Raw genomic sequence first — 24765 nt, 5'->3', positions numbered from 1 at the left:
TTCCAAGTTGGAAACTCGGTCATCTTTCTAGAGCTCTGACTTTCCGACCTGAAGATCACTGACGTCATTATTTGACCTTGGTTTTTTTCCAGTTCCCAGTTGTCTTGAAAGCACCACAATTATGGACAACGATACCGCTACAATTCATACAGAAATAAGATCTTGGTCTTCATTAAAAACCGGACGAACCCAGATCTGGATGGGAACGGAAGAACGTGGTGTCCAGTTGATTCAGATCTGGATGGGATCGGAAGAACCCGGTGTCCAGTTGATTCAGATCTGGATGGGATCGGAAGAACCCGGTGTCCAGTTGATTCAGATCTGGATGGGATCGGAAGAACCCGGTGTCCAGTTGATTCAGATCTGGATGGGATCGGAAGAACCCGGTGTCCAGTTGATTCAGATCTGGATGGGAACGGAAGAACCCAGTGTCCAGTTGATTCAGATCTGGATGGGATCGGAAGAACCCAGTGTCCAGTTGATTCAGATCTGGATGGGAACGGAAGAACCCAGTGTCCAGTTGATTCAGATCTAGATGGGATCGGAAGAACCCGGTGTCCAGTTGATTCAGATCTGGATGGGATCGGAAGAACCCGGTGTCCAGTTGATTCAGATCTGGATGGGATCGGAAGAACCCGGTGTCCAGTTGATTCAGATCTGGATGGGAACGGAAGAACCCGGTGTCCAGTTGATTCAGATCTGGATGCGGTATTGGGTGACCATCCCACACCCGCCCACCATTCATTCTGGACAGTGCTGTGGTAATATCAAGGGAAAGCTGCTGTGAATAGTTTATATATCACATAAGAAAATTATGCAGTGGTATTATAAAAAAGTGGGTTGTCTATGTAAGAGTTAGGCCTCCACATTATACCTTGATATAAAGGTACAGGGGAACATTAGACCTCTACATTATACCTTGATCTTAAGGTACAGGGGAACATTAGATCTCTACATTATACCTTGATATAAAGGTACAGGGGAACATTAGATCTCTACATTATACCTTGATCTTAAGGTACAGGGGAACATTAGATCTCTACATTATACCTTGTCGTGAACTGCTCTCTCCTGTTGCAACTCAATCATAGTCCATCTCATGCATCCCCAATACATTTTCAGTTCAGTTTAAATTCTGTAATGCTGTTATATCAGTCGATCAACCCTCGATGAGTGAAAGAGACTCTGTTACTGAAGTATAACTAATCAATGATTTGGAACAAACCAAAGCCATGGTCGTTCTCCCTGCATATAAAAATAAAAAAAAATCAAGGCCTATCTAAATAAGAATTGGACTCCTGGAATATAATGCGATCGTTTTAGATGTCATTATATTATATTCTGTAACTCTTTGAGCATTTTCCAGGCAAATCACTAGCAATAAAGTGCAGAATATGTCCAAACTGACGCATAAAAGCACATACTGTAGGTGTCTGTAAGCGTGAACGAGGCCACTGTCAAATATGATATACAACACGGAGGATATGATACAACATGGAGGATATGATACAACATGGAGGATATGATACAACATGGAGGATATGATACAACATGGAGGATATGATACAACATGGAGGATATGATACAACATGGAGGATATGATACAACATGGAGGATATGATACAACATGGAGGATATGATACAACATGGAGGATATGATAGACAACATGGAGGATATGATACAACATGGAGGATATGATACAACATGGAGGATATGATACAACATGGAGGATATGATATACAACATGGAGGATATGATATACAACATGGAGGATATGATATACAACATGGAGGATATGATACAACACGGAGGATATGATATACAACATGGAGGATATGATACAACACGGAGGATATGATATACAACATGGAGGATATGATACAACATGGAGGATATGATACAACATGGAGGATATGATACAACACGGAGGATATGATATACAACACACGGGGACGAAACCCAGAACAAACACGTATACAGAAACACAGGGTTGTAAACCCAAACAAAAAGCGAGATAAAACCTCTAATAAATACGCGGGATGAGACCCGCAAAACACGACATGGACGTGACCTGTAATAACAAATGCACAACAATACGCGGGACGTGACCTGTAATAACAAATGCACAACAATACGTGACCTGTAACCTGGGACGTGACCTGTAATAACAAATGCACAACAATACGTGGAACGTGACCCGTAATAACAAATGCACAACAATACGCGGGACGTGACCTGTAATAACAAATGCACAACAATACGTGACCTGTAACCTGGGACGTGACCTGTAATAACAAATGCACAACAATACGCGGGACGTGACCCGTAATAACAAATGCACAACAATACGTGACCTGTAACCTGGGACGTGACCCGTAATAACAAATGCACAACAATACGCGGGACGTGACCCGTAATAACAAATGCACAACAATACGTGACCTGTAACCTGGGACGTGACCTGTAATAACAAATGCACAACAATACGTGACCTGTAACCTGGGACGTGACCTGTAATAACAAATGCACAACAATACGTGACCTGTAATAACAAATGCACAACAATACGTGACCTGTAACCTGGGACGTGACCTGTAATAACAAATGCACAACAATACGCGGGACGTGACCCGTAATAACAAATGCACAACAATACGTGACCTGTAACCTGGGACGTGACCTGTAATAACAAATGCACAACAATACGCGGGACGTGACCCGTAATAACAAATGCACAACAATACGCGGGACGTGACCCGTAATAACAAATGCACAACAATACGTGACCTGTAACCTGGGACGTGACCTGTAATAACAAATGCACAACAATACGCGAGACGTGACCCGTAATAACAAATGCACAACAATACGCGGGACGTGACCTGTAATAACAAATGCACAACAATACGCGGGACGTGACCTGTAATAACAAATGCACAACAATACGCGGGACGTGACCTGTAATAACAAATGCACAACAATACGTGACCTGTAACCTGGGACGTGACCCGTAATAACAAATGCACAACAATACGCGGGACGTGACCCGTAATAACAAATGCACAACAATACGCGGGACGTGACCTGTAATAACAAATGCACAACAATACGTGACCTGTAACCTGGGACGTGACCTGTAATAACAAATGCACAACAATACGTGACCTGTAACCTGGGACGTGACCTGTAATAACAAATGCACAACAATACGTGACCTGTAACCTGGGACGTGACCCGTAATAACAAATGCACAACAATACGCGGGACGTGACCCGTAATAACAAATGCACAACAATACGTGACCTGTAACCTGGGACGTGACCTGTAATAACAAATGCACAACAATACGCGGGACGTGACCTGTAATAACAAATGCACAACAATACGTGACCTGTAACCTGGGACGTGACCTGTAATAACAAATGCACAACAATACGCGGGACGTGACCCGTAATAACAAATGCACAACAATACGTGGAACGTGACCCGTAATAACAAATGCACAACAATACGCGGGACGTGACCTGTAATAACAAATGCACAACAATACGTGACCTGTAACCTGGGACGTGACCTGTAATAACAAATGCACAACAATACGCGGGACGTGACCTGTAATAACAAATGCACAACAATACGCGGGACGTGACCTGTAATAACAAATGCACAACAATACGTGACCTGTAACCTGGGACGTGACCTGTAATAACAAATGCACAACAATACGCGGGACGTGACCCGTAATAACAAATGCACAACAATACGTGACCTGTAATAACAAATGCACAACAATACGTGACCTGTAACCTGGGACGTGACCTGTAATAACAAATGCACAACAATACGTGACCTGTAACCTGGGACGTGACCTGTAATAACAAATGCACAACAATACGCGGGACGTGACCCGTAATAACAAATGCACAACAATACGTGACCTGTAACCTGGGACGTGACCTGTAATAACAAATGCACAACAATACGTGACCTGTAACCTGGGACGTGACCTGTAATAACAAATGCACAACAATACGCGGGACGTGACCTGTAATAACAAATGCACAACAATACGTGGAACGTGACCCGTAATAACAAATGCACAACAATACGCGGGACGTGACCTGTAATAACAAATGCACAACAATACGCGGGACGTGACCCGTAATAACAAATGCACAACAATACGTGACCTGTAACCTGGGACGTGACCTGTAATAACAAATGCACAACAATACGCGGGACGTGACCCGTAATAACAAATGCACAACAATACGTGACCTGTAACCTGGGACGTGACCTGTAATAACAAATGCACAACAATACGCGGGACGTGACCCGTAATAACAAATGCACAACAATACGCGGGACGTGACCTGTAATAACAAATGCACAACAATACGTGACCTGTAACCTGGGACGTGACCTGTAATAACAAATGCACAACAATACGTGACCTGTAACCTGGGACGTGACCTGTAATAACAAATGCACAACAATACGCGGGACGTGACCTGTAATAACAAATGCACAACAATACGTGACCTGTAACCTGGGACGTGACCTGTAATAACAAATGCACAACAATACGCGGGACGTGACCTGTAACCTGGGACGTGACCTGTAATAACAAATGCACAACAATACGTGACCTGTAACCTGGGACGTGACCTGTAATAACAAATGCACAACAATACGCGGGACGTGACCTGTAATAACAAATGCACAACAATACGTGACCTGTAACCTGGGACGTGACCTGTAATAACAAATGCACAACAATACGTGACCTGTAACCTGGGACGTGACCCGTAATAACAAATGCACAACAATACGCGGGACGTGACCCGTAATAACAAATGCACAACAATACGTGACCTGTAACCTGGGACGTGACCTGTAATAACAAATGCACAACAATACGTGACCTGTAACCTGGGACGTGACCCGTAATAACAAATGCACAACAATACGCGGGACGTGACCCGTAATAACAAATGCACAACAATACGTGACCTGTAACCTGGGACGTGACCTGTAATAACAAATGCACAACAATACGTGACCTGTAACCTGGGACGTGACCCGTAATAACAAATGCACAACAATACGTGACCTGTAACCTGGGACGTGACCTGTAATAACAAATGCACAACAATACGCGGGACGTGACCCGTAATAACAAATGCACAACAATACGTGACCTGTAATAACAAATGCACAACAATACGTGACCTGTAACCTGGGACGTGACCTGTAATAACAAATGCACAACAATACGCGGGACGTGACCCGTAATAACAAATGCACAACAATACGCGGGACGTGACCCGTAATAACAAATGCACAACAATACGTGACCTGTAATAACAAATGCACAACAATACGTGACCTGTAACCTGGGACGTGACCTGTAATAACAAATGCACAACAATACGTGACCTGTAACCTGGGACGTGACCCGTAATAACAAATGCACAACAATACGTGACCTGTAACCTGGGACGTGACCTGTAATAACAAATGCACAACAATACGCGGGACGTGACCCGTAATAACAAATGCACAACAATACGTGACCTGTAACCTGGGACGTGACCTGTAATAACAAATGCACAACAATACGTGACCTGTAACCTGGGACGTGACCTGTAATAACAAATGCACAACAATACGCGGGACGTGACCCGTAATAACAAATGCACAACAATACGTGACCTGTAACCTGGGACGTGACCTGTAATAACAAATGCACAACAATACGTGACCTGTAATAACAAATGCACAACAATACGTGACCTGTAATAACAAATGCACAACAATACGTGACCTGTAACCTGGGACGTGACCCGTAATAACAAATGCACAACAATACGTGACCTGTAACCTGGGACGTGACCTGTAATAACAAATGCACAACAATACGCGGGACGTGACCTGTAATAACAAATGCACAACAATACGTGACCTGTAACCTGGGACGTGACCTGTAATAACAAATGCACAACAATACGCGGGACGTGACCCGTAATAACAAATGCACAACAATACGCGGGACGTGACCTGTAATAACAAATGCACAACAATACGTGACCTGTAACCTGGGACGTGACCCGTAATAACAAATGCACAACAATACGCGGGACGTGACCTGTAATAACAAATGCACAACAATACGTGACCTGTAACCTGGGACGTGACCTGTAATAACAAATGCACAACAATACGTGACCTGTAACCTGGGACGTGACCCGTAATAACAAATGCACAACAATACGTGACCTGTAACCTGGGACGTGACCTGTAATAACAAATGCACAACAATACGTGACCTGTAACCTGGGACGTGACCCGTAATAACAAATGCACAACAATACGCGGGACGTGACCTGTAATAACAAATGCACAACAATACGTGACCTGTAACCTGGGACGTGACCTGTAATAACAAATGCACAACAATACTCGGGACGTGACCTGTAATAACAAATGCACAACAATACGTGACCTGTAACCTGGGACGTGACCCGTAATAACAAATGCACAACAATACGTGGAACGTGACCCGTAATAACAAATGCACAACAATACGTGACCTGTAACCTGGGACGTGACCTGTAATAACAAATGCACAACAATACGCGAGACGTGACCCGTAATAACAAATGCACAACAATACGCGGGACGTGACCCGTAATAACAAATGCACAACAATACGTGACCTGTAACCTGGGACGTGACCTGTAATAACAAATGCACAACAATACGCGGGACGTGACCTGTAATAACAAATGCACAACAATACGTGACCTGTAACCTGGGACGTGACCTGTAATAACAAATGCACAACAATACGTGACCTGTAACCTGGGACGTGACCTGTAATAACAAATGCACAACAATACGCGGGACGTGACCCGTAATAACAAATGCACAACAATACGTGACCTGTAACCTGGGACGTGACCTGTAATAACAAATGCACAACAATACGTGACCTGTAACCTGGGACGTGACCCGTAATAACAAATGCACAACAATACGCGGGACGTGACCCGTAATAACAAATGCACAACAATACGTGACCTGTAACCTGGGACGTGACCTGTAATAACAAATGCACAACAATACGTGACCTGTAACCTGGGACGTGACCTGTAATAACAAATGCACAACAATACTTGGAACGTGACCCGTAATAACAAATGCACAACAATACGCGGGACGTGACCCGTAATAACAAATGCACAACAATACGCGGGACGTGACCTGTAACCTGGGACGTGACCCGTAATAACAAATGCACAACAATACGCGGGACGTGACCCGTAATAACAAATGCACAACAATACGTGGGACGTGACCCGTAATAACAAATGCACAACAATACGTGACCTGTAACCTGGGACGTGACCTGTAATAACAAATGCACAACAATACGCGGGACGTGACCTGTAATAACAAATGCACAACAATACGTGGAACGTGACCCGTAATAACAAATGCACAACAATACGCGGGACGTGACCTGTAATAACAAATGCACAACAATACGCGGGACGTGACCTGTAACCTGGGACGTGACCCGTAATAACAAATGCACAACAATACGCGGGACGTGACCCGTAATAACAAATGCACAACAATACGCGGGACGGGACCCGTAATAACAAATGCACAACAATACGTGACCTGTAATAACAAATGCACAACAATACGCGGGACGGGACCCGTAATAACAAATGCACAACAATACGCGGGACGGGACCCGTAATAACCAGGTGAATCCAGGTGAAAGATATGATCTCTTATTGATGTCACCTGTTAAATCCACTTCAAATCAGTGTAGATGAAGGGGATGAGACGGGTTAAAGAAGGAGTTTTAAGTCTTGAGACGTGGATTGTGTATGTGTGCCATTCAGAGGGTGAATGGACATGACAAAATATGTAAGTGCCTTTGAACGGGGGTATGGTAGCATTCAGCCAACTTGACACAACTGTGGGAAGCATTGGAGTCAACATGGACCAGCATCCCTGTGGAACGCTTTCAACACCTTGTAGAGTCCCACGCCCCGACGAAATGAGGCTGTTCTGAGGGCAAAAGGGGGGCGCAACACAATATTAGGAAGGTGTTCCTAATGTTTTGTACACTCAGTCATCATATTGTTATTTCCTGTCTTCCATTTCCTGTCTTAGCCATTTCCTGTCTACCATTTCCTATCTTAGCCATTTCCTGTCTTCCAGTTCCTGTCTTCCATTTCCTGTCTACCATTTCCTGTCTACCATTTCCTGTCTTAGCCATTTCCTGTCTACCATTTCCTGTCTTAGCCATTGTTTTGTTTTGTGTGATCATCACACTGTTATAATCACTGTGTTATAATTGTTTTACAACTGTTTATAACTGTGTGTTATAAGTGGTAAAAACAGTGTGACGTCAAAGGCCTTAAAAGTAGATGGTAGATTTGACTTGTCGTCCCCCCCCCCCTCTGCCCATTCTGTTCCTTCCCTGTGATGTCATCAGAAGTTAAGCCTTGGTTAAGTTACTTTTTATCAAAAAGGGATAGTTTTTTGGTACTTTCCCCCAAAGAGATACTGTGAACAGAATCATACGTTTGCAATGTGTTGTCTGGCAGTATGGTTTATGTTTCAACAGTAAAGATATGTCCAGGGTGGTGTAGTGTCTGTCTGTCTGTCTGTCTGTCTGTCTGTCTCTCCCTCCCCTCTGTCTGTCTGTCTGTCTGTCTGTCTGTCTGTCTGTCTGTCTGTCTGTCTGTCTGTCTCCTCTGTCTGTCTGTCTGTCTGTCTGTCTCTCCCCTCTGTCTGTCTGTCTGTCTGTCTGTCTGTCTGTCTGTCTGTCTGTCTGTCTGTCTGTCTGTGTCTAAAGTGGTTCACCATACAGCTACATCTATGTCATCTGTCATCTATGCCATCTATGTCATCTGTCATCTATGTCATCTGTCATCTATGCCATCTATGTCATCTGTCATCTATGCCATCTATGCCATCTATGTCATCTATGCCATCTATGTCATCTGTCATCTATGCCATCTATGTCATCTGTCATCTGTCATCTATGCCATCTATGCCATCTATGTCATCTATGTCATCTGTCATCTATGCCATCTATGTCATCTGTCATCTGTCATCTATGTCATCTATGCCATCTATGTCATCTGTCATCTATGCCATGTATGTCATCTGTCATCTGTCATCTATCCCATCTATGTCATCTGTCATCTATGCTATCTATGTCATCTGTCATCTGTCATCTATGCCATCTATGTCATCTGTCATCTTTGCCATCTATGTCATCTGTCATCTTTGCCATCTATGTCATCTGTCATCTTTGCCATCTATGTCATCTGTCATCTATGCCATCTATGTCATCTGTCATCTATGCCATCTATGTCATCTGTCATCTATGCCATCTATGTCATCTGTCATCTTTGCCATCTATGTCATCTGCCATCTATGCCATCTATGTCATCTGTCATCTATGCCCTCTATGTCATCTATGCCATCTATGTCATCTGTCATCTATGCCATCTATGTCATCTATGTCATCTATGCCATCTATGTCATCTGTCATCTATGCCATCTATGTCATCTGTCATCTGTCATCTATGCCATCTATGCCATCTATGTCATCTATGCCATCTATGTCATCTGTCATCTATGCCATCTATGTCATCTGTCATCTGTCATCTATGCCATCTATGTCATCTGTCATCTATGCCATGTATGTCATCTGTCATCTGTCATCTATCCCATCTATGTCATCTGTCATCTATGCTATCTATGTCATCTGTCATCTGTCATCTATGCCATCTATGTCATCTGTCATCTTTGCCATCTATGTCATCTGTCATCTTTGCCATCTATGTCATCTGTCATCTTTGCCATCTATGTCATCTGTCATCTATGCCATCTATGTCATCTGTCATCTATGCCATCTATGTCATCTGTCATCTATGCCATCTATGTCATCTGTCATCTTTGCCATCTATGTCATCTGCCATCTATGCCATCTATGTCATCTGTCATCTATGCCCTCTATGTCATCTATGCCATCTATGTCATCTGTCATCTATGCCCTCTATGTCATCTATGCCATCTATGTCATCTGTCATCTATGCCATCTATGCCATCTATGTCATCTATGTCATGTTCAATCCACATGTAAAAAGTGTCCGGGGATAACAGATAACAAAATGTTGATGTCACTGCTATGCGTTAACACTGTGACTGGGTCATTAGTTAACCACAGTCTGAATTAACCAGTTAATGCCATCTTGTGTGCAACATGGCAATAACATTACAGAGGAAATGTCCACATCATGACGATTTGAGGAAATGGGAAATGTAAATATAATATTTAGTTCATTATACATGTTGTGTTTCAATCGCTCGCTCGCTCACAAAACACGTGCACAACGAGCAAAGTGCCTGAGTAACATAAAATCTCTATGCAGATTTTAAAATATATATATATACTTTCATTTACTGTGTAGAACAATCACACTCGTATCTGTCAGCAAAATGCTGTATATTCACTCCTAATCTTCTTTTCAAAGTGGGATGTTTGTAGCAAAGCATTATTGGTATTTTGTGACACTGTGACTTCACTTTGACCTCTGAAATCTCTGGCGACCGGCCGCAGTGTTTCCAACGGCCCAGAGATTTCAGGATCAACTCGTAACACGTCGGTCGTTTTCCAGATCGACGGCAGAACCGACAGATCAACAAATCACATTCGTCCCTAAATAACTGCTTACTGTTATTTCCTGTCAGTCTGTCACCATTTCCCTACAAGGCATCAGAACGTTGACGGTTCTCAAACACAGCCAATCCGTCATCACCTTGTGGGTTTCACTGACTCCTCTACTTCCCTAGCCTGGCTGCCAGTCTGTTTGAAACGTGTTTGGCATGACATTTCCATAAGGAAGGAGGGCAGAAGCAAACTGGCATCCAGGCTAGTCCTTGTCCACGTCTGATTCCTGTCAGTATCAATTGGGTCATACCAAAAAAAAAATACTGTAATTTGCCCATAATTCCCTGGTTTTCCAGAAATACCGGTTAGAAGATTCCTGGAATTTACGAGGGATTAAAGCAGGAAATCTGTGAATTTCTGGAAAACCAGGGGAATTATGGGAATGTAACCCAAGTATTGCAAACCTAGACAGGACCTAGACAGACCTGCTCTTAAAGGGACTGTGTGTATAGCACCGACTCCACAGTATAAATTATTCTCACTTATTGGGGAGAGATGACTAGAGCTAGATACCGTTCTCCTAAATGGGATCCCTTTTATTTTTGGTAAATAGTTTGTAATCTCATTAAATGTATTATTGTCAGTATGACCTTGTATGTAGTGTGTGTGTGTGTGTGTGTGTGTGTGTGTGTGTGTGTGTGTGTGTGTGTGTGTGTGTGTGTGTGTGTGTGTGTGTGTGTGTGTGTGTGTGTGTGTTTGTGAATACAGGTTAGTCCCAAATGGCACCCTATTTTCATAGTGCACTATGTTTAACCTAAATCCTGGTCAAAAGTAGTGCACTATGAAGGGAATAGGGTGCCAGTCTACCTTCCTACTGGGTGAGAAAAAATGCTGTTTTATTTGTTGTTGTTTTTGTTGTTGTTGTTGTTGTTGTTTTTAAATTGCAGAGGGAAAAAAACAATATAATCTATATTTTCTGACCAATATACTAATGTGTGTTGTTTTCTGCTTTTCAATTGGCTGGACTACTTTCATAGAGATTAACATAGATCTGCATAGAGGGAGTTACCTTGAGATTAACATAGATCTGCATAGAGGGAGTTACCTTGAGATTAACATAGATGTTCATAGAGGGAGTTACTTTGAGATTAACATAGATGTGCATTGAGGGAGTTACCTTGAGATTAACATAGATCTGCGTAGAGGGGAGTTACCTTGAGATTAACATAGATCTGCGTAGAGGGGAGTTACCTTGAGATGAACATAGATCTGCGTAGAGGGGAGTTACCTTGAGATTAACATAGATCTGCGTAGAGGGGAGTTACCTTGAGATTAACATAGATCTGCGTAGAGGGGAGTTACCTTGAGATTAACATAGATCTGCGTAGAGGGAATTACCTTGAGATTTGCAAATGCAAACAGATGCCCTTAATCCTGGTCCTCGGGACCCAAAGTGCAAATTATTACTTAAATATCATACACTTCACAGTTGAAGTGTACCTATAATAAAAATGACAGACCTCTACATGCATTTGTAAGTAGGAAAACCAGCAAAATCGGCAGTGTATGAAATACTTGTTCTCCCCACTGTAGTTCTGACCCAATCCATCGCACCAGCACTTTGTTTTATCTTCTTAGTGTAGCTGGAGCGTCGGCTGGAGGGGTGTAAAGCTCGCCACCATTGGACTCTGGAGCAGTGGAAACACGTTCTCTGGAGGGATGAATCACGCTTCACCATCTGGCAGTCCGACGGACAAATCTGGGTTTGGCGGATGACAGGAGAACGCTAACTGCCGCAATGCATAGTGTCAACTGTAAAGTTTGGTGGATGAGGAATAATGGCATGGGGTTGTTTTTCGTGGTTCAGGCTCCTTAGTTCCAGTGAAGGGAAATCTTAACGCTACAGCATGCAATTACATTCTAGACGATTCTGTGCTTCCAACTTTGTGACAACAGTTTGGGGAAGAGCCTTTCCTGTTCCAGCATGACAATGCCCCCGTGCACAAAGAGGTCCATACAAAAATGGTTTGTCGAGATTGGAGTGAAAGAATTTGACTGGCCCGCGCAGAGCCCTGACCTCAACCCCATCGAACACCTTTTGGGATGAATTGGAAAGCCTTCCCAGAAGAGTGGAGGCTGTTATAGCAGTGAAGGGGATGGAACCAACTTCATATTAATGCCCATGATTTTGGAATGAGATGTTCATACCTATATATCATGTAGTGTAATTAACAAACCTGTTTAGACATTAAAACTGAAACTAATACCTTTAACACCAAAACTAACTAAAAATAACAACTATCATGAATTATGTTCCGTTGTTGGTTTAGTTTGTGCATCAGCTAGGTTTCCATCCAATCGGCGACAGAATTTTCATGCAAATATTCAAAAATCTGCATAAAGAAATTATTAAATTATAACACATTTTCTCACCAGTGCTGTGTTTCCACCACAGGAGGCTGGTGGTACCTTAATTGAGGAGGACGGGCTCGTGGTAATGGCTGGAGCGGAATAAGTGGAATAGTATCAAATACATCAAACACCGTTTCCCAAGTGTTTGATGCCATTCCATCCGCTCCGTTCCAGACATTATTATGAGCCGTGCTCCACTCAGCAGCCTCCGCTGGACACAGCCAATCTGAATAAAAGCCGTGCTCCACTCAGCAGCTTCCACTCCACAAAACTGACTTGTTGCGGATAAATATTCTTACACAGGGACACTCAAATCAAATCAAATGTATTTATATAGCGCTTCTTACATCAGCTGATATCTCAAAGTGCTGTACAGAAACCCAGCCTAAAACCCCCAAACAGCAAGCAATGCAGGTGTAGAAGCACTCGAAGTCAATCTTAAAGGAATCATACTTTATTCCAACCAACTCAATACACCATAGTACACATGTCAATCAGGAGCTCTCCCTGGTCAGACCCAACTCAATGCACCATAGTACACATGTCAATCAGGAGCTCTCCCTGGTCAGACCCAGCAGTTGTCTTATATGCGGCTAGACACAGACAAGTTATATTTGCATGATTTAGCATAAAAAATTAGTCATTACCATTTTGTTTTATTCATGTGACAGACCAATACTGGTTCATAACATGTGACAGACCAACACTGGTTCATAACATGACAGATCAATACTGGTTCATAACATGAGACAGATCAATACTGTTTCATAACATGACAGACCAATACTGGTTCATAACATGAGACAGATCAATACTGGTTCATAACATGTGACAGATCAATACTGGTTCATAACATTTAACAGACCAACACTGGTTCATAACATGACAGATCAACACCTCACGAGACTTCTTCTCTCTAAGCCGAGACCTTGAAACTGAGATATCTTTCGTTCGTTCTCAAAACAAGGTCGTACTGCCAAATTGCAGATACTGATAAGTGAGGATTCGTTAAATCAGTCACTTGAATGAACACAGAAATTAGTTATTAGAACAGTACACGAATAGAACACAGAAATTAGTAGTAAGAAAATTTACATTTCTGTGATAATAATCATCCAATGTTAATGTAAGCATTTATATTTTAGCTTCTATATCGAAATATTCTATACTCTAGTAAAATAAGGGAAATCGACACAGAAACACCCAGACACTTCATCATTTCAAACCCTTCATTCTGGGTTGTATCCAATCCACTTAGTATGATAATACTATAATCATAATAAAGCTTATATTTCTATTAATGGGAGTGATTATCAACACACACACAAGGAATCTGTAGATTCAGAGGTGAATACCCCTCTCAATGTTAACCATTGTTTCCGTATATCTTTTATTGACTTGCCCATCATCTCAGTGATCCACATCATGTAAATAGGTTAAGGGTTTAGATGACCTTACCCTTAACTTATTAAAAGAAAAACAACCTTCAATCATTACTCATCGTCCGTATCTACAGGAGGGAAATGGGGGCTCATCCAGAGTTGGCAGCACATTAGTTTCAACTTCCTCTGGAGGAGCCGAAAACATGATAGCTGCTGAAATCTTTCCAGCCAGAGAGGCACAGGAGAGGCCTTACAGGATGTTAATAACAATTTACAGGGAAGAGAGAGAGAGAGAGAACGCATGTTATAACAGGTTTTACACCAACCTTGCTAAGAATGAGATTGGGGTAAGGTTAGCCCAAGGGACACAGCGTTGTCTCTAGAAGCCTTGCCTTTCTAATCATAATTATAACTTTTGATAAATTATCTAAACCAAATGTAGAATGACAGTCCTTAGTGCTTCACGTTGGTGCTATCACTTTTCTCATACCCTGTGGTAATGACAGATTGATATTTCAATGCATTTCTAGTCTAAATTACAATACATTTTTGCAGTGTGCAGACCTCCACAGTCAACCTGATACCCCAAATAAACCATTTTTGGATAAGCCTAAATGTCATGATTTCCGCCGAAGTCGGTCCCTCTCCTTGTTCGTTCGGAGGTCGACGTCACCGGTCTTTCAGCCGTCGTCGATCCACTTTTCATTTTCCATTTGTTTTGTCTTTGTTTTCTACACACCTGGTTCCTTGTTTTCTACACACCTGGTTTCTGTTCCCCAATTACATGTTCATTATTTAACCCTCTGTTTCCCACACGTTAGTGTGCGTGTTTATTGATTGTTCATATCAGCACTTGTCGGCAGCCGTGGTTACGTATTTACGCCCGTTATTTGCGAGTGACCGGTATTTCTCCGCACTTTGAGTATTGTCTATAATCTGGTGCTGACGTGAAATTAAATACCTTGTACACTCATTTCTGCTCTCCTGCGCCTGATTCACTGCGCCTGTTAACCACCGCCTGACACTAAATAAATTACGGGCACGGTTCACCCCCCCCCCCCCCCCCCCCTTTTCACAGCACTCATTCTTCCTTTCCTGGTGTTTCCTCATGTTCTTCATCAGATAGTGTTTCAGTTCATCCTTTTAATGTTCGAATTGCATGACCCTTGATAATGTCTCAGTCCATCATGTTGAGGTTCACGCAGTTTTTCGGCCAAATTATCTTCCATACATCTAGATACCATCTGTGGTCACCTTCGCCATTACCTCGAGAGTGGACAGACCAGAACAACAATTTAGTTTAGAATAACAACACACAGTTGAAACCACATTCTCAAATTGGCTTTATACTGGCTTTATACTCCCCTATCATATTGGCGATCTCACTGCAGAGTTACAGGTCAGGCAGTCAGAGGGCTAATCCTTACGGAGAAATCCCCACCATCCAGCAGACCCAATCTGGTAAGATTTGTTAAAAATTTGTTGACAAAAAACAAAGAAAGAAAAACAAATAACAACGGCAATTATCACTCGAGGTGAAACTTCAATTTATTTGGAGTCACTGTCATACATTACCATGTCTTTTTGATATTGTTTTTCCATTTACAGGCAAAAATTGCATTTGCATATTTACCAAATGGTCCCAGGAGACTTCCACCTTTGGACACATGACTCACATCGTGAGTCATGTGTCAATAAAAAAACAACAGCAGTGCCTGTTAATTCTAATTTGTAATTCTAATTTGTATTTTTGATTTATCTCTTGATAACTCCATATGGAAATAATTGTATCCCGTAAGGTAATGGTAAAATAGACTAGAGACAGCTCTCTCTCTCTCTCTCTCTGTCTGTCCTTCTCGTGGTCCGAATCACACAAACTGAAATGGTCAGCGTGGTGAAGAAGGCACAACAGTGCCTCTTTAACCTCAGGAGGCTGAAGAAATTCGGCTTGTCAACAAAAACACTCACAGACTTTTACAGATGCACAATCGAGAGCATCCTGTTGGGCTGTATCACCGCCTGGTACGTCAACTGCTCCGTCCACAACCGTAAGGCTCTCCAGAGGGTAGTGAGGTCTGCACAGCGCATCACCGGGGGCAAACTACCTGCCCTCCAGAACACCTACACCACCCGATGTCACAGGAAGGCCATAAAGATCATCAAGGACAACAACCACCCGAGCCACTGCCTGTTCACCCCGCTATCATCCAGAAGGCGAGGTCAGTACAGGTGCATCAAAGCTGGGACCGAGAGACTGAAAAACAGCTTCTATCTCAAGGCCATCAGACTGTTAAATAGCCACCACTAACATTGAGTGGTTGCTGCCAACACACTGACACTGACTCAACTCCAGCCACTTTAATAATAAAAAATGTAAAGTAATAAATGTATCCCTAGTCACTTTAAACGCCACTTAATATACTGTTTACTTACCCTACGTTACTCATCTCATATGTACTGTATATACTGTACTCTATACCATCTACTGCATCTTGCCGACGCCACACTGTCACACCCTGACCATAGAGAGCTTTTTATTCTCTATATTGGTTAGGTCGGGGTGTGACTAGGGTGGGTCATCTAGGTAATTATGTTTCTCTGTTGGCCTGGTATGGTTCCCAATCAGAGGCAGCTGTTTATCGTTGTCTCTGATTGGGGATCATATTTAGGCATCCATTTCCCCTTTTGTGCTTTGTGGGATCTTGACTATGTATAGCCTGTTAGCCTTATTGTTTAGCTTCACGTTTCCTTTTGAGATTTATTGTTTTTGTTTTGCTGTGAGTTTCACCTAGAAATAAAAAGATGTGGAACCCAGATCACGCTGCGCTTTGGTCCAGTCATTTTAACGATCGTGACAGAAGATCCCACCAACCACGGACCGAGCAGCGTGCCCAGGAGGAGCAGGGATCCTGGGCCTGGGAGGAAAGCCTTGGCAAGCTATGGTCCACTCATTCTAATCATCGTGACAAGCACGTCCATCACTCATCCATATATTTACATGTACATATTCTTATTCATTCCTTCCAACTAGAAGCACAAGCATTTCGCTACACTCGTGTTAACATCTGCTAAACATGTGTATGTGACCAATACAATTGGATTTGATTTGACATAGGAATATTGAGAAATGTAGTTGTTGTGAAATTGTTACTTGTTAGATATTACTGCATGGTCGGAACTAGAAGCACAAGCATTTCGCTACACTCGCATTAACATCTGCTAACCATGTGTATGTGACCAATACAATTGGATTTGATTTGACATAGGAATATTGAGAAATGTAGTTGTTGTGAAATTGTTAGATTACTTGTTAGATATTACTGCATGGGACTATTGAGAAATTATAAACTACTTCTTAATTATGTTTTTTTTTACATAAAACACAACACAATGTCTGCTGTCTTTCTAGTGATCAGGCCTCACCAGGAAGTCAGAACAGAGGTCAGAGGTCAGTCAGCCCTATTGAGTGAGTGTTTGTTTGTTTTCCTGTTGTCACGATCGTCGTATGAAGCGGACCAAAATGCAGCGTGGTATGTGTTCATGATGATTTTTTAATAAAAGAAAACACTGAATACAAACTATACAAAACAATAAACGAAATAACAACCATGGCGCTATAATGAGAACTGTGCTGAACACAAGCAACTAACATAGACAATCACCCACAAACAAACAGTGAAACCCAGGCTACCTAAGTATGATTCTCAATCAGAGACAACTAATGACACCTGCCTCTGATTGAGAACCATACTAGGCCGAAACATAGAAATCCCAAAATCATAGAAAAACACACATAGACTGCCCACCCCAACTCACGCCCTGACCATACTAAATAACGACAAAACAAAGGAAATAAAGGTCAGAACGTGACACCTCAGACATTATTTAAAGATATTTCAAACATTTTGTGTATCAGGTTTACATTGGGTTTTTCAGTAAGTTTATTCTAATCAAGAGAATTTACATGTGTGCACCTAAAACTCTGACAATAGAAACGTTCATTTGTGTACAGCATCCTTTCTAACCAATGAAAAACCCCACTAAATCCACATATTAACCACGAACAAATATTCATCAACAGGTGGGTTGTGTGTGGGTGCTGGTGTGTGTGTGTGGCAAAAAATGGGCTTCATTTGGGAGGTCCCTTAACATCCGGATACTTATAACTGCTCTCCCAAACCACCTGCCTCAGGAAGCCTTTCAAAGGGAAAAATACAGAATCCTCGATAAAACTTTTTTTTTTTTTTTAACTTGGTAGTAGTCCATTAGTCCTGGAAGATAGAAATAAACATGTACTTAGTTTTCACTATGCTACATTTTAATCAGTCCTAAAAAAATCTTAATCATTAATCGCGATTACCGCATCTTGGACCAGAAATGTCAATAAAAACCCATGTGTATACGGAATTGTTGTAGACATTCTTACACAGGGATACTCAAAGTCAATCTTACATGAATCGTTGTTTATTTGTCAGCTTGCTGGAGAGGTTCCAAACAACTAAATTCACCATAGTACACATGCCTGGGCAGACCCAGCAGTTGTCTTATATATGGCTATACACAGACAAGTAATATTTGAATGATTTAGCATAATTAATTAGTCATTACCGTTTTGTTTCATTCATGTGATCGACCAATACTGGTTCATAACATGTGACAGATCAACACCTCACAAGGCTTCTTTTCTCTAAGCTGAGACCTTGAAACTGAGATATCTTTCGTTCGTTCTCAAAACAAGGTCTGGGCGTACTGCCAATTTGCAGATACTGTTAAGTGAAGATTTGTTAAATCAGTCACTTGCATGAACACAGAAATTGGTTATTAGAACAGCACACGAATAGAACACAGATATTAGTAGTAAGAACTGCACAAACATTAAAATTCCATATTTTTTTTAACGTTTTTATGTACCAAATAAAAATCTAAACGTTTTCATCGCATTGTCAACTCTACTGATTTAGTTTTGTCACAAAAACTGTTGAGTTAAAATAGCAAACGTTCCTACACGGGTCTTGGTGCCTGAGCTCCAGACAACAGCTCTCAGACACAGGGCGGGTAGGCTAGTCTACACGATGACATTATTATGGATAAGAGAGAGAATATTTGTATTTGTCAAAATGGCAGCCAAGCGTCAATCATCATGTCACGAGGACAAGACGTGTGTTCCTTTCGTCCCTCTCCTCGCCCCTACCTGGGCTCGAACCAGGGACCTTCTGCACACATCAACAACTGCCTCCCCACGAAGCATCGTTACCTGTCGCTACACAAAAGCCGCGGCGGCCCTTGCAGAGCAAGGGAAACAACAAACTTTCTACTTTTAAACTCGGACAAAACAGAGATGCTTGTTCTAGGTCCCAAGAAACAAAGAGATCTTCTGTTGAATCTGACAATTAATCTTAATGGTTGTACAGTCGTCTCAAATAAAACTGTGAAGGACCTCGGAGTTACTCTGGACCCTGATCTCTCTTTTGAAGAACATATCAAGACCATTTCAAGGACAGCTTTTTTCCATCTACGTAACATTGCAAAAATCAGAAACTTTCTGTCCAAAAATGATGCAGAAAAATTAATCCATGCTTTTGTCACTTCCAGGTTAGACTACTGCAATGCTCTACTTTCCGGCTACCCGGATAAAGCACTAAATAAACTTCAGTTAGTGCTAAATACGGCTGCTAGAATCCTGACTAGAACCAAAAAATGTGATCATATTACTCCAGTGCTAGCCTCTCTACACTGGCTTCCTGTCAAAGCAAGGGCTGATTTCAAGGTTTTACTGCTAACCTACAAAGCATTACATGGGCTTGCTCCTACCTATCTCTCTGATTTGGTCCTGCCGTACATACCTACACGTACGCTACGGTCACAAGACGCAGGCCTCCTAATTGTCCCTAGAATTTTTAAGCAAACAGCTGGAGGCAGGGCTTTCTCCTATAGAGCTCCATTTTTATGGAACGGTCTGCCTACCCATGTCAGAGACGCAAACTCGGTCTCAACCTTTAAGTCTCTACTGAAGACTCATCTCTTCAGTGGGTCATATGATTGAGTGTAGTCTGGCCCAGGAGTGGGAGGGTGAACGGAAAGGCTCTGGAGCAACGAACCGCCCTTGCTGTCTCTGCCTGGCCGGTTCCCCTCTTTCCACTGGGATTCTCTGCCTCTAACCCTATTCAGGGGCTGAGTCACTGGCTTTACTGGGGCTCTCTCATGCCGTCCCTGGAGGGGGTGCGTCACCTGAGTGGGCTGAGTCACTGATGTGGTCATCCTGTCTGGGTTGGCGCCCTCCCCCCCCTTGGGTTGTGCCGTGGCGGAGGTCTTTGTGGGCTATACTCAGCCTTGTCTCAGGATGGTAAGTTGGTGGTTGAAGATATCCCTCTAGTGGTGTGGGGGCTGTGCTTTGGCAAAGTGGGTGGGGTTATATCCTTCCTGTTTGGCCCTGTCCGGGGGTGTCCTCGGATGGGGCCACAGTGTCTCCTGACCCCTCCTGTCTCAGCCTCCAGTATTTATGCTGCAGTAGTTTATGTGTCGGGGGGCTAGGGTCAGTTTGTTATATCTGGAGTACTTCTCCTGTCCTATTCGGTGTCCTGTGTGAATCTAAGTGTGCGTTCTCTAATTCTCTCCTTCTCTCTTTCTCTCTCTCGGAGGACCTGAGCCCTAGGACCATGCCCCAGGACTACCTGACATGATGACTCCTTGCTGTCCCCAGTCCACCTGGCTGTGCTGCTGCTCCAGTTTCAACTGTTCTGCCTTATTATTATTCGACCATGCTGGTCATTTATGAACATTTGAACATCTTGGCCATGTTCTGTTATAATCTCCACCCGGCACAGCCAGAAGAGGACTGGCCACCCCACATAGCCTGGTTCCTCTCTAGGTTTCTTCCTAGGTTTTGGCCTTTCTAGGGAGTTTTTCCTAGCCACCGTGCTTCTACACCTGCATTGCTTGCTGTTTGGGGTTTTAGGCTGGGTTTATGTACAGCACTTTGAGATATCAGCTGATGTACGAAGGGCTATATAAATAAATTTGATTTGATTTGATTTGATTTACTTCAAAGTCTCCGAGCGAGTGACGTCACCGATTGAAACGCTATTAGCGCGCACCCCCTGCTAACTAGCTAGCCATTTCACATTGGTTACACATGCACCCCCTGCTAACTAGCTAGCCATTTCACATTGGTTACAAATGCACCCCCTGCTAACTAGCTAGACATTTCACATTGGTTACACATGCACCCCCTGCTAACTAGCTAGCCATTTCACATTGGTTACACATGCACCCCCTGCTAACTAGCTAACCATTTCACATTGGTTACACGTGCACCCCCTGCTAACTAGCTAGCCATTTCAGATTGGTTACACGTGCACCCCCTGCTAACTAGCTAGCCATTTCACATTGGTTACACATGCACCCCCTGCTAACTAGCTAGACATTTCACATTGGTTACACATGCACCCCCTGCTAACTAGCTAGACATTTCACATTGGTTACACGTATCATCACGTGACTCCAAGTTAATTACGATATGATGGTTATTATATCAATATTTGCGCATAAAACTTCCTATTTCCATCCCAGCTGTCGTGATTTATTTTTATTTTTTAAATATGGTATGATTTTTACTCACATAAAAACTGATGGTTAGAAACGTGGTTAGCATCACTAGCTAACAGGGTAAAAATCGGCTAGGTAGCTAAATGGATTCTTCTTCCATGTATTACTAGATACATTGGAATGGTGTAAACATGGGTGTGACATTTTTTGCACCTGCTTTCCTTTTAAACCCAAGTCACAATAAGATCGACTTTATAATTTAAACCTAACCTTTGACCTGACCCATCACTTTATGTAATATTGCCCCACAGTGGTAAGAAGTGACAACAAAAAAACGATACAACACAGATACAGTGCCTTGCGAAAGTATTCGGCCCCCTTGAACTTTGCGACCTTTTGCCACATTTCAGGCTTCAAACATAAAGATATAAAACTGTATTTTTTTGTGAAGAATCAACAACAAGTGGGACACAATCATGAAGTGGAACAACATTTATTGGATATTTCAAACTTTTTTAACAAATCAAAAACTGAAAAATTGGGCGTGCAAAATTATTCAGCCCCTTTACTTTCAGTGCAGCAAACTCTCTCCAGAAGTTCAGTGAGGATCTCTGAATGATCCAATGTTGACCTAAATGACTAATGATGATAAATACAATCCACCTGTGTGTAATCAAGTCTCCGTATAAATGCACCTGCACTGTGATAGTCTCAGAGGTCCGTTAAAAGCGCGGAGACTCTGTCCATAGGACAACAATCAGTCGTATATTGCACAAATCTGGCCTTTATGGAAGAGTGGCAAGAAGAAAGCCATTTCTTAAAGATATCCATAAAAAGTGTCGTTTAAAGTTTGCCACAAGCCACCTGGGAGACACACCAAACATGTGGAAGAAGGTGCTCTGGTCAGATGAAACCAAAATTGAACTTTTTGGCAACAATGCAAAACGTTATGTTTGGCGTAAAAGCAACACAGCTGAACACACCATCCCCACTGTCAAACATGGTGGTGGCAGCATCATGGTTTGGGCCTGCTTTTCTTCAGCAGGGACAGGGAAGATGGTTAAAATTGATGGGAAGATGGATGGAGCCAAATACAGGACCATTCTGGAAGAAAACCTGATGGAGTCTGCAAAAGACCTGAGACTGGGACGGAGATTTGTCTTCCAACAAGACAATGATCCAAAACATAAAGCAAAATCTACAATGGAATGGTTCAAAAATAAACATATCCAGGTGTTAGAATGGCCAAGTCAAAGTCCAGACCTGAATCCAATCGAGAATCTGTGGAAAGAACTGAAAACTGCTGTTCACAAATGCTCTCCATCCAACCTCACTGAGCTCGAGCTGTTTTGCAAGGAGGAATGGGAAAAAATGTCAGTCTCTCGATGTGCAAAACTGATAGAGACATACCCCAAGCGACTTACAGCTGTAATCGCAGCAAAAGGTGGCGCTACAAAGTATTAACTTAAGGGGGCAATTTTTCAGTTTTTGATTTGTTAAAAAAGTTTGAAATATCCAATAAATGTCGTTCCACTTCATGATTGTGTCCCACTTGTTGTTGATTCTCCACAAAAAATACAGTTTTATATCTTTATGTTTGAAGCCTGAAATGTGGCAAAAGGTCGCAAAGTTCAAGGGGGCCGAATACTTTCGCAAGGCACTGTATCTCCATCGCCATACTTTCTGGCTCTGTCACTAAAACTCAAACTCAAACTAAATGAAAGAAAAATATAAATGTATATTTTTATAAAACTGAAACTAAATAAAAACTTTGCATATCAGGTCTGTATACTAACTGAAACTAAACTGAATTTCTAATTTTAAAAAAATTATTAATTAATAGAAATAAAAATGAATATCAAAACATTAAACTATAAAAAAACTTGGTTTTAATACAGCGCAATGGAAGTGTTAAATAGTTGGGTTGAGAAAAACATTTTCTCTTTTCACAATGGGACTCCATTTCATGGAGGTATTAGAGGGGCAATATTGGAGAAACACAACAAAGCAGGCATCCCGCCACTTTTTTGGTAAAAGTCTAAAAATGGATGTCCCAATCCCAGATGACCCCTTTAATGTTCTATGATGCAAGCTATTTTTATTTTTTTACCTGTACTGGTGGTTGGGCTTGTTCAGAACGACAGATTTTTAGCTTGGAGATTTGAACTTGCAACCTTTTGGTTACTAGTCCAACGCTCCAACCACTAGGCTACCCTGCCGCCCCGTACCGATGATGATGGTCTCTCATCGCTTTTAACATCAGACAGAACAGAAGATTTTCTGCTCCGAGACAAATGCTAACTGCCATTATCACCGGCTTGATCAGGGACCTCTACAAATCAAATCAAACTTTATTTGTGTGCCGAATACAACATGTGTAGACCCTACCGTGACCTTACCGGGGGTGTCAATGTAAACAGTCCGGGTGGCCATTTGATTAATTGTTCAGGAGTCTTATGGCTTGAGGGGTAGAAGCTTTTTAGAAGCCTCTTGGACCTAGACTTGGCGCTCCGGTACTGCTTGCCGTGCGGTAGCAGAGAGAACAGATTATAACTATGGTGACTGGAGTCTTTGACAATTTTATGGGCTTTCCTCTGACACAGCCTAGTACATAGGTCCTGGATGTCAGGAAGCTTGACCTCAGTGATGTACTGGGCCGTACGCACTATACTCTGTAGCGCCTTGCGGTCAGATGCCGAGCAGTTGTCATACCAGGC

At 42.4% G+C, this 24765-nt stretch overlaps 1 protein-coding gene across 1 annotated transcript; it reads right to left on the bottom strand.

Moving 5' to 3' along the window:
* Positions 1-172: 172 nt before the first annotated feature.
* On the bottom strand, positions 173-15766 carry LOC149977352 (uncharacterized). The gene is made up of 4 exons (XM_090201627.1): positions 15745-15766; positions 3412-7805; positions 2149-2236; positions 173-657 (listed from the first exon to the last, which is right to left on the bottom strand). Exons 1-4 carry the CDS (start codon positions 15764-15766, stop codon positions 173-175), a joined length of 4989 nt encoding a protein of 1662 aa, XP_090057753.1.
* Between the last annotated feature and the right edge of the window lie 8999 nt (positions 15767-24765).

The sequence above is a fragment of the Oncorhynchus mykiss genome, chromosome 16 (assembly GCF_057628025.1).
Source record: "Oncorhynchus mykiss isolate SJ-2025 chromosome 16, ASM5762802v1, whole genome shotgun sequence".
Lineage (NCBI taxonomy): Eukaryota > Metazoa > Chordata > Actinopteri > Salmoniformes > Salmonidae > Oncorhynchus > Oncorhynchus mykiss.
The sequence above is the reverse complement of the archived record's forward strand: the minus strand, read 5'-3'. Positions and strand labels throughout refer to the sequence as shown.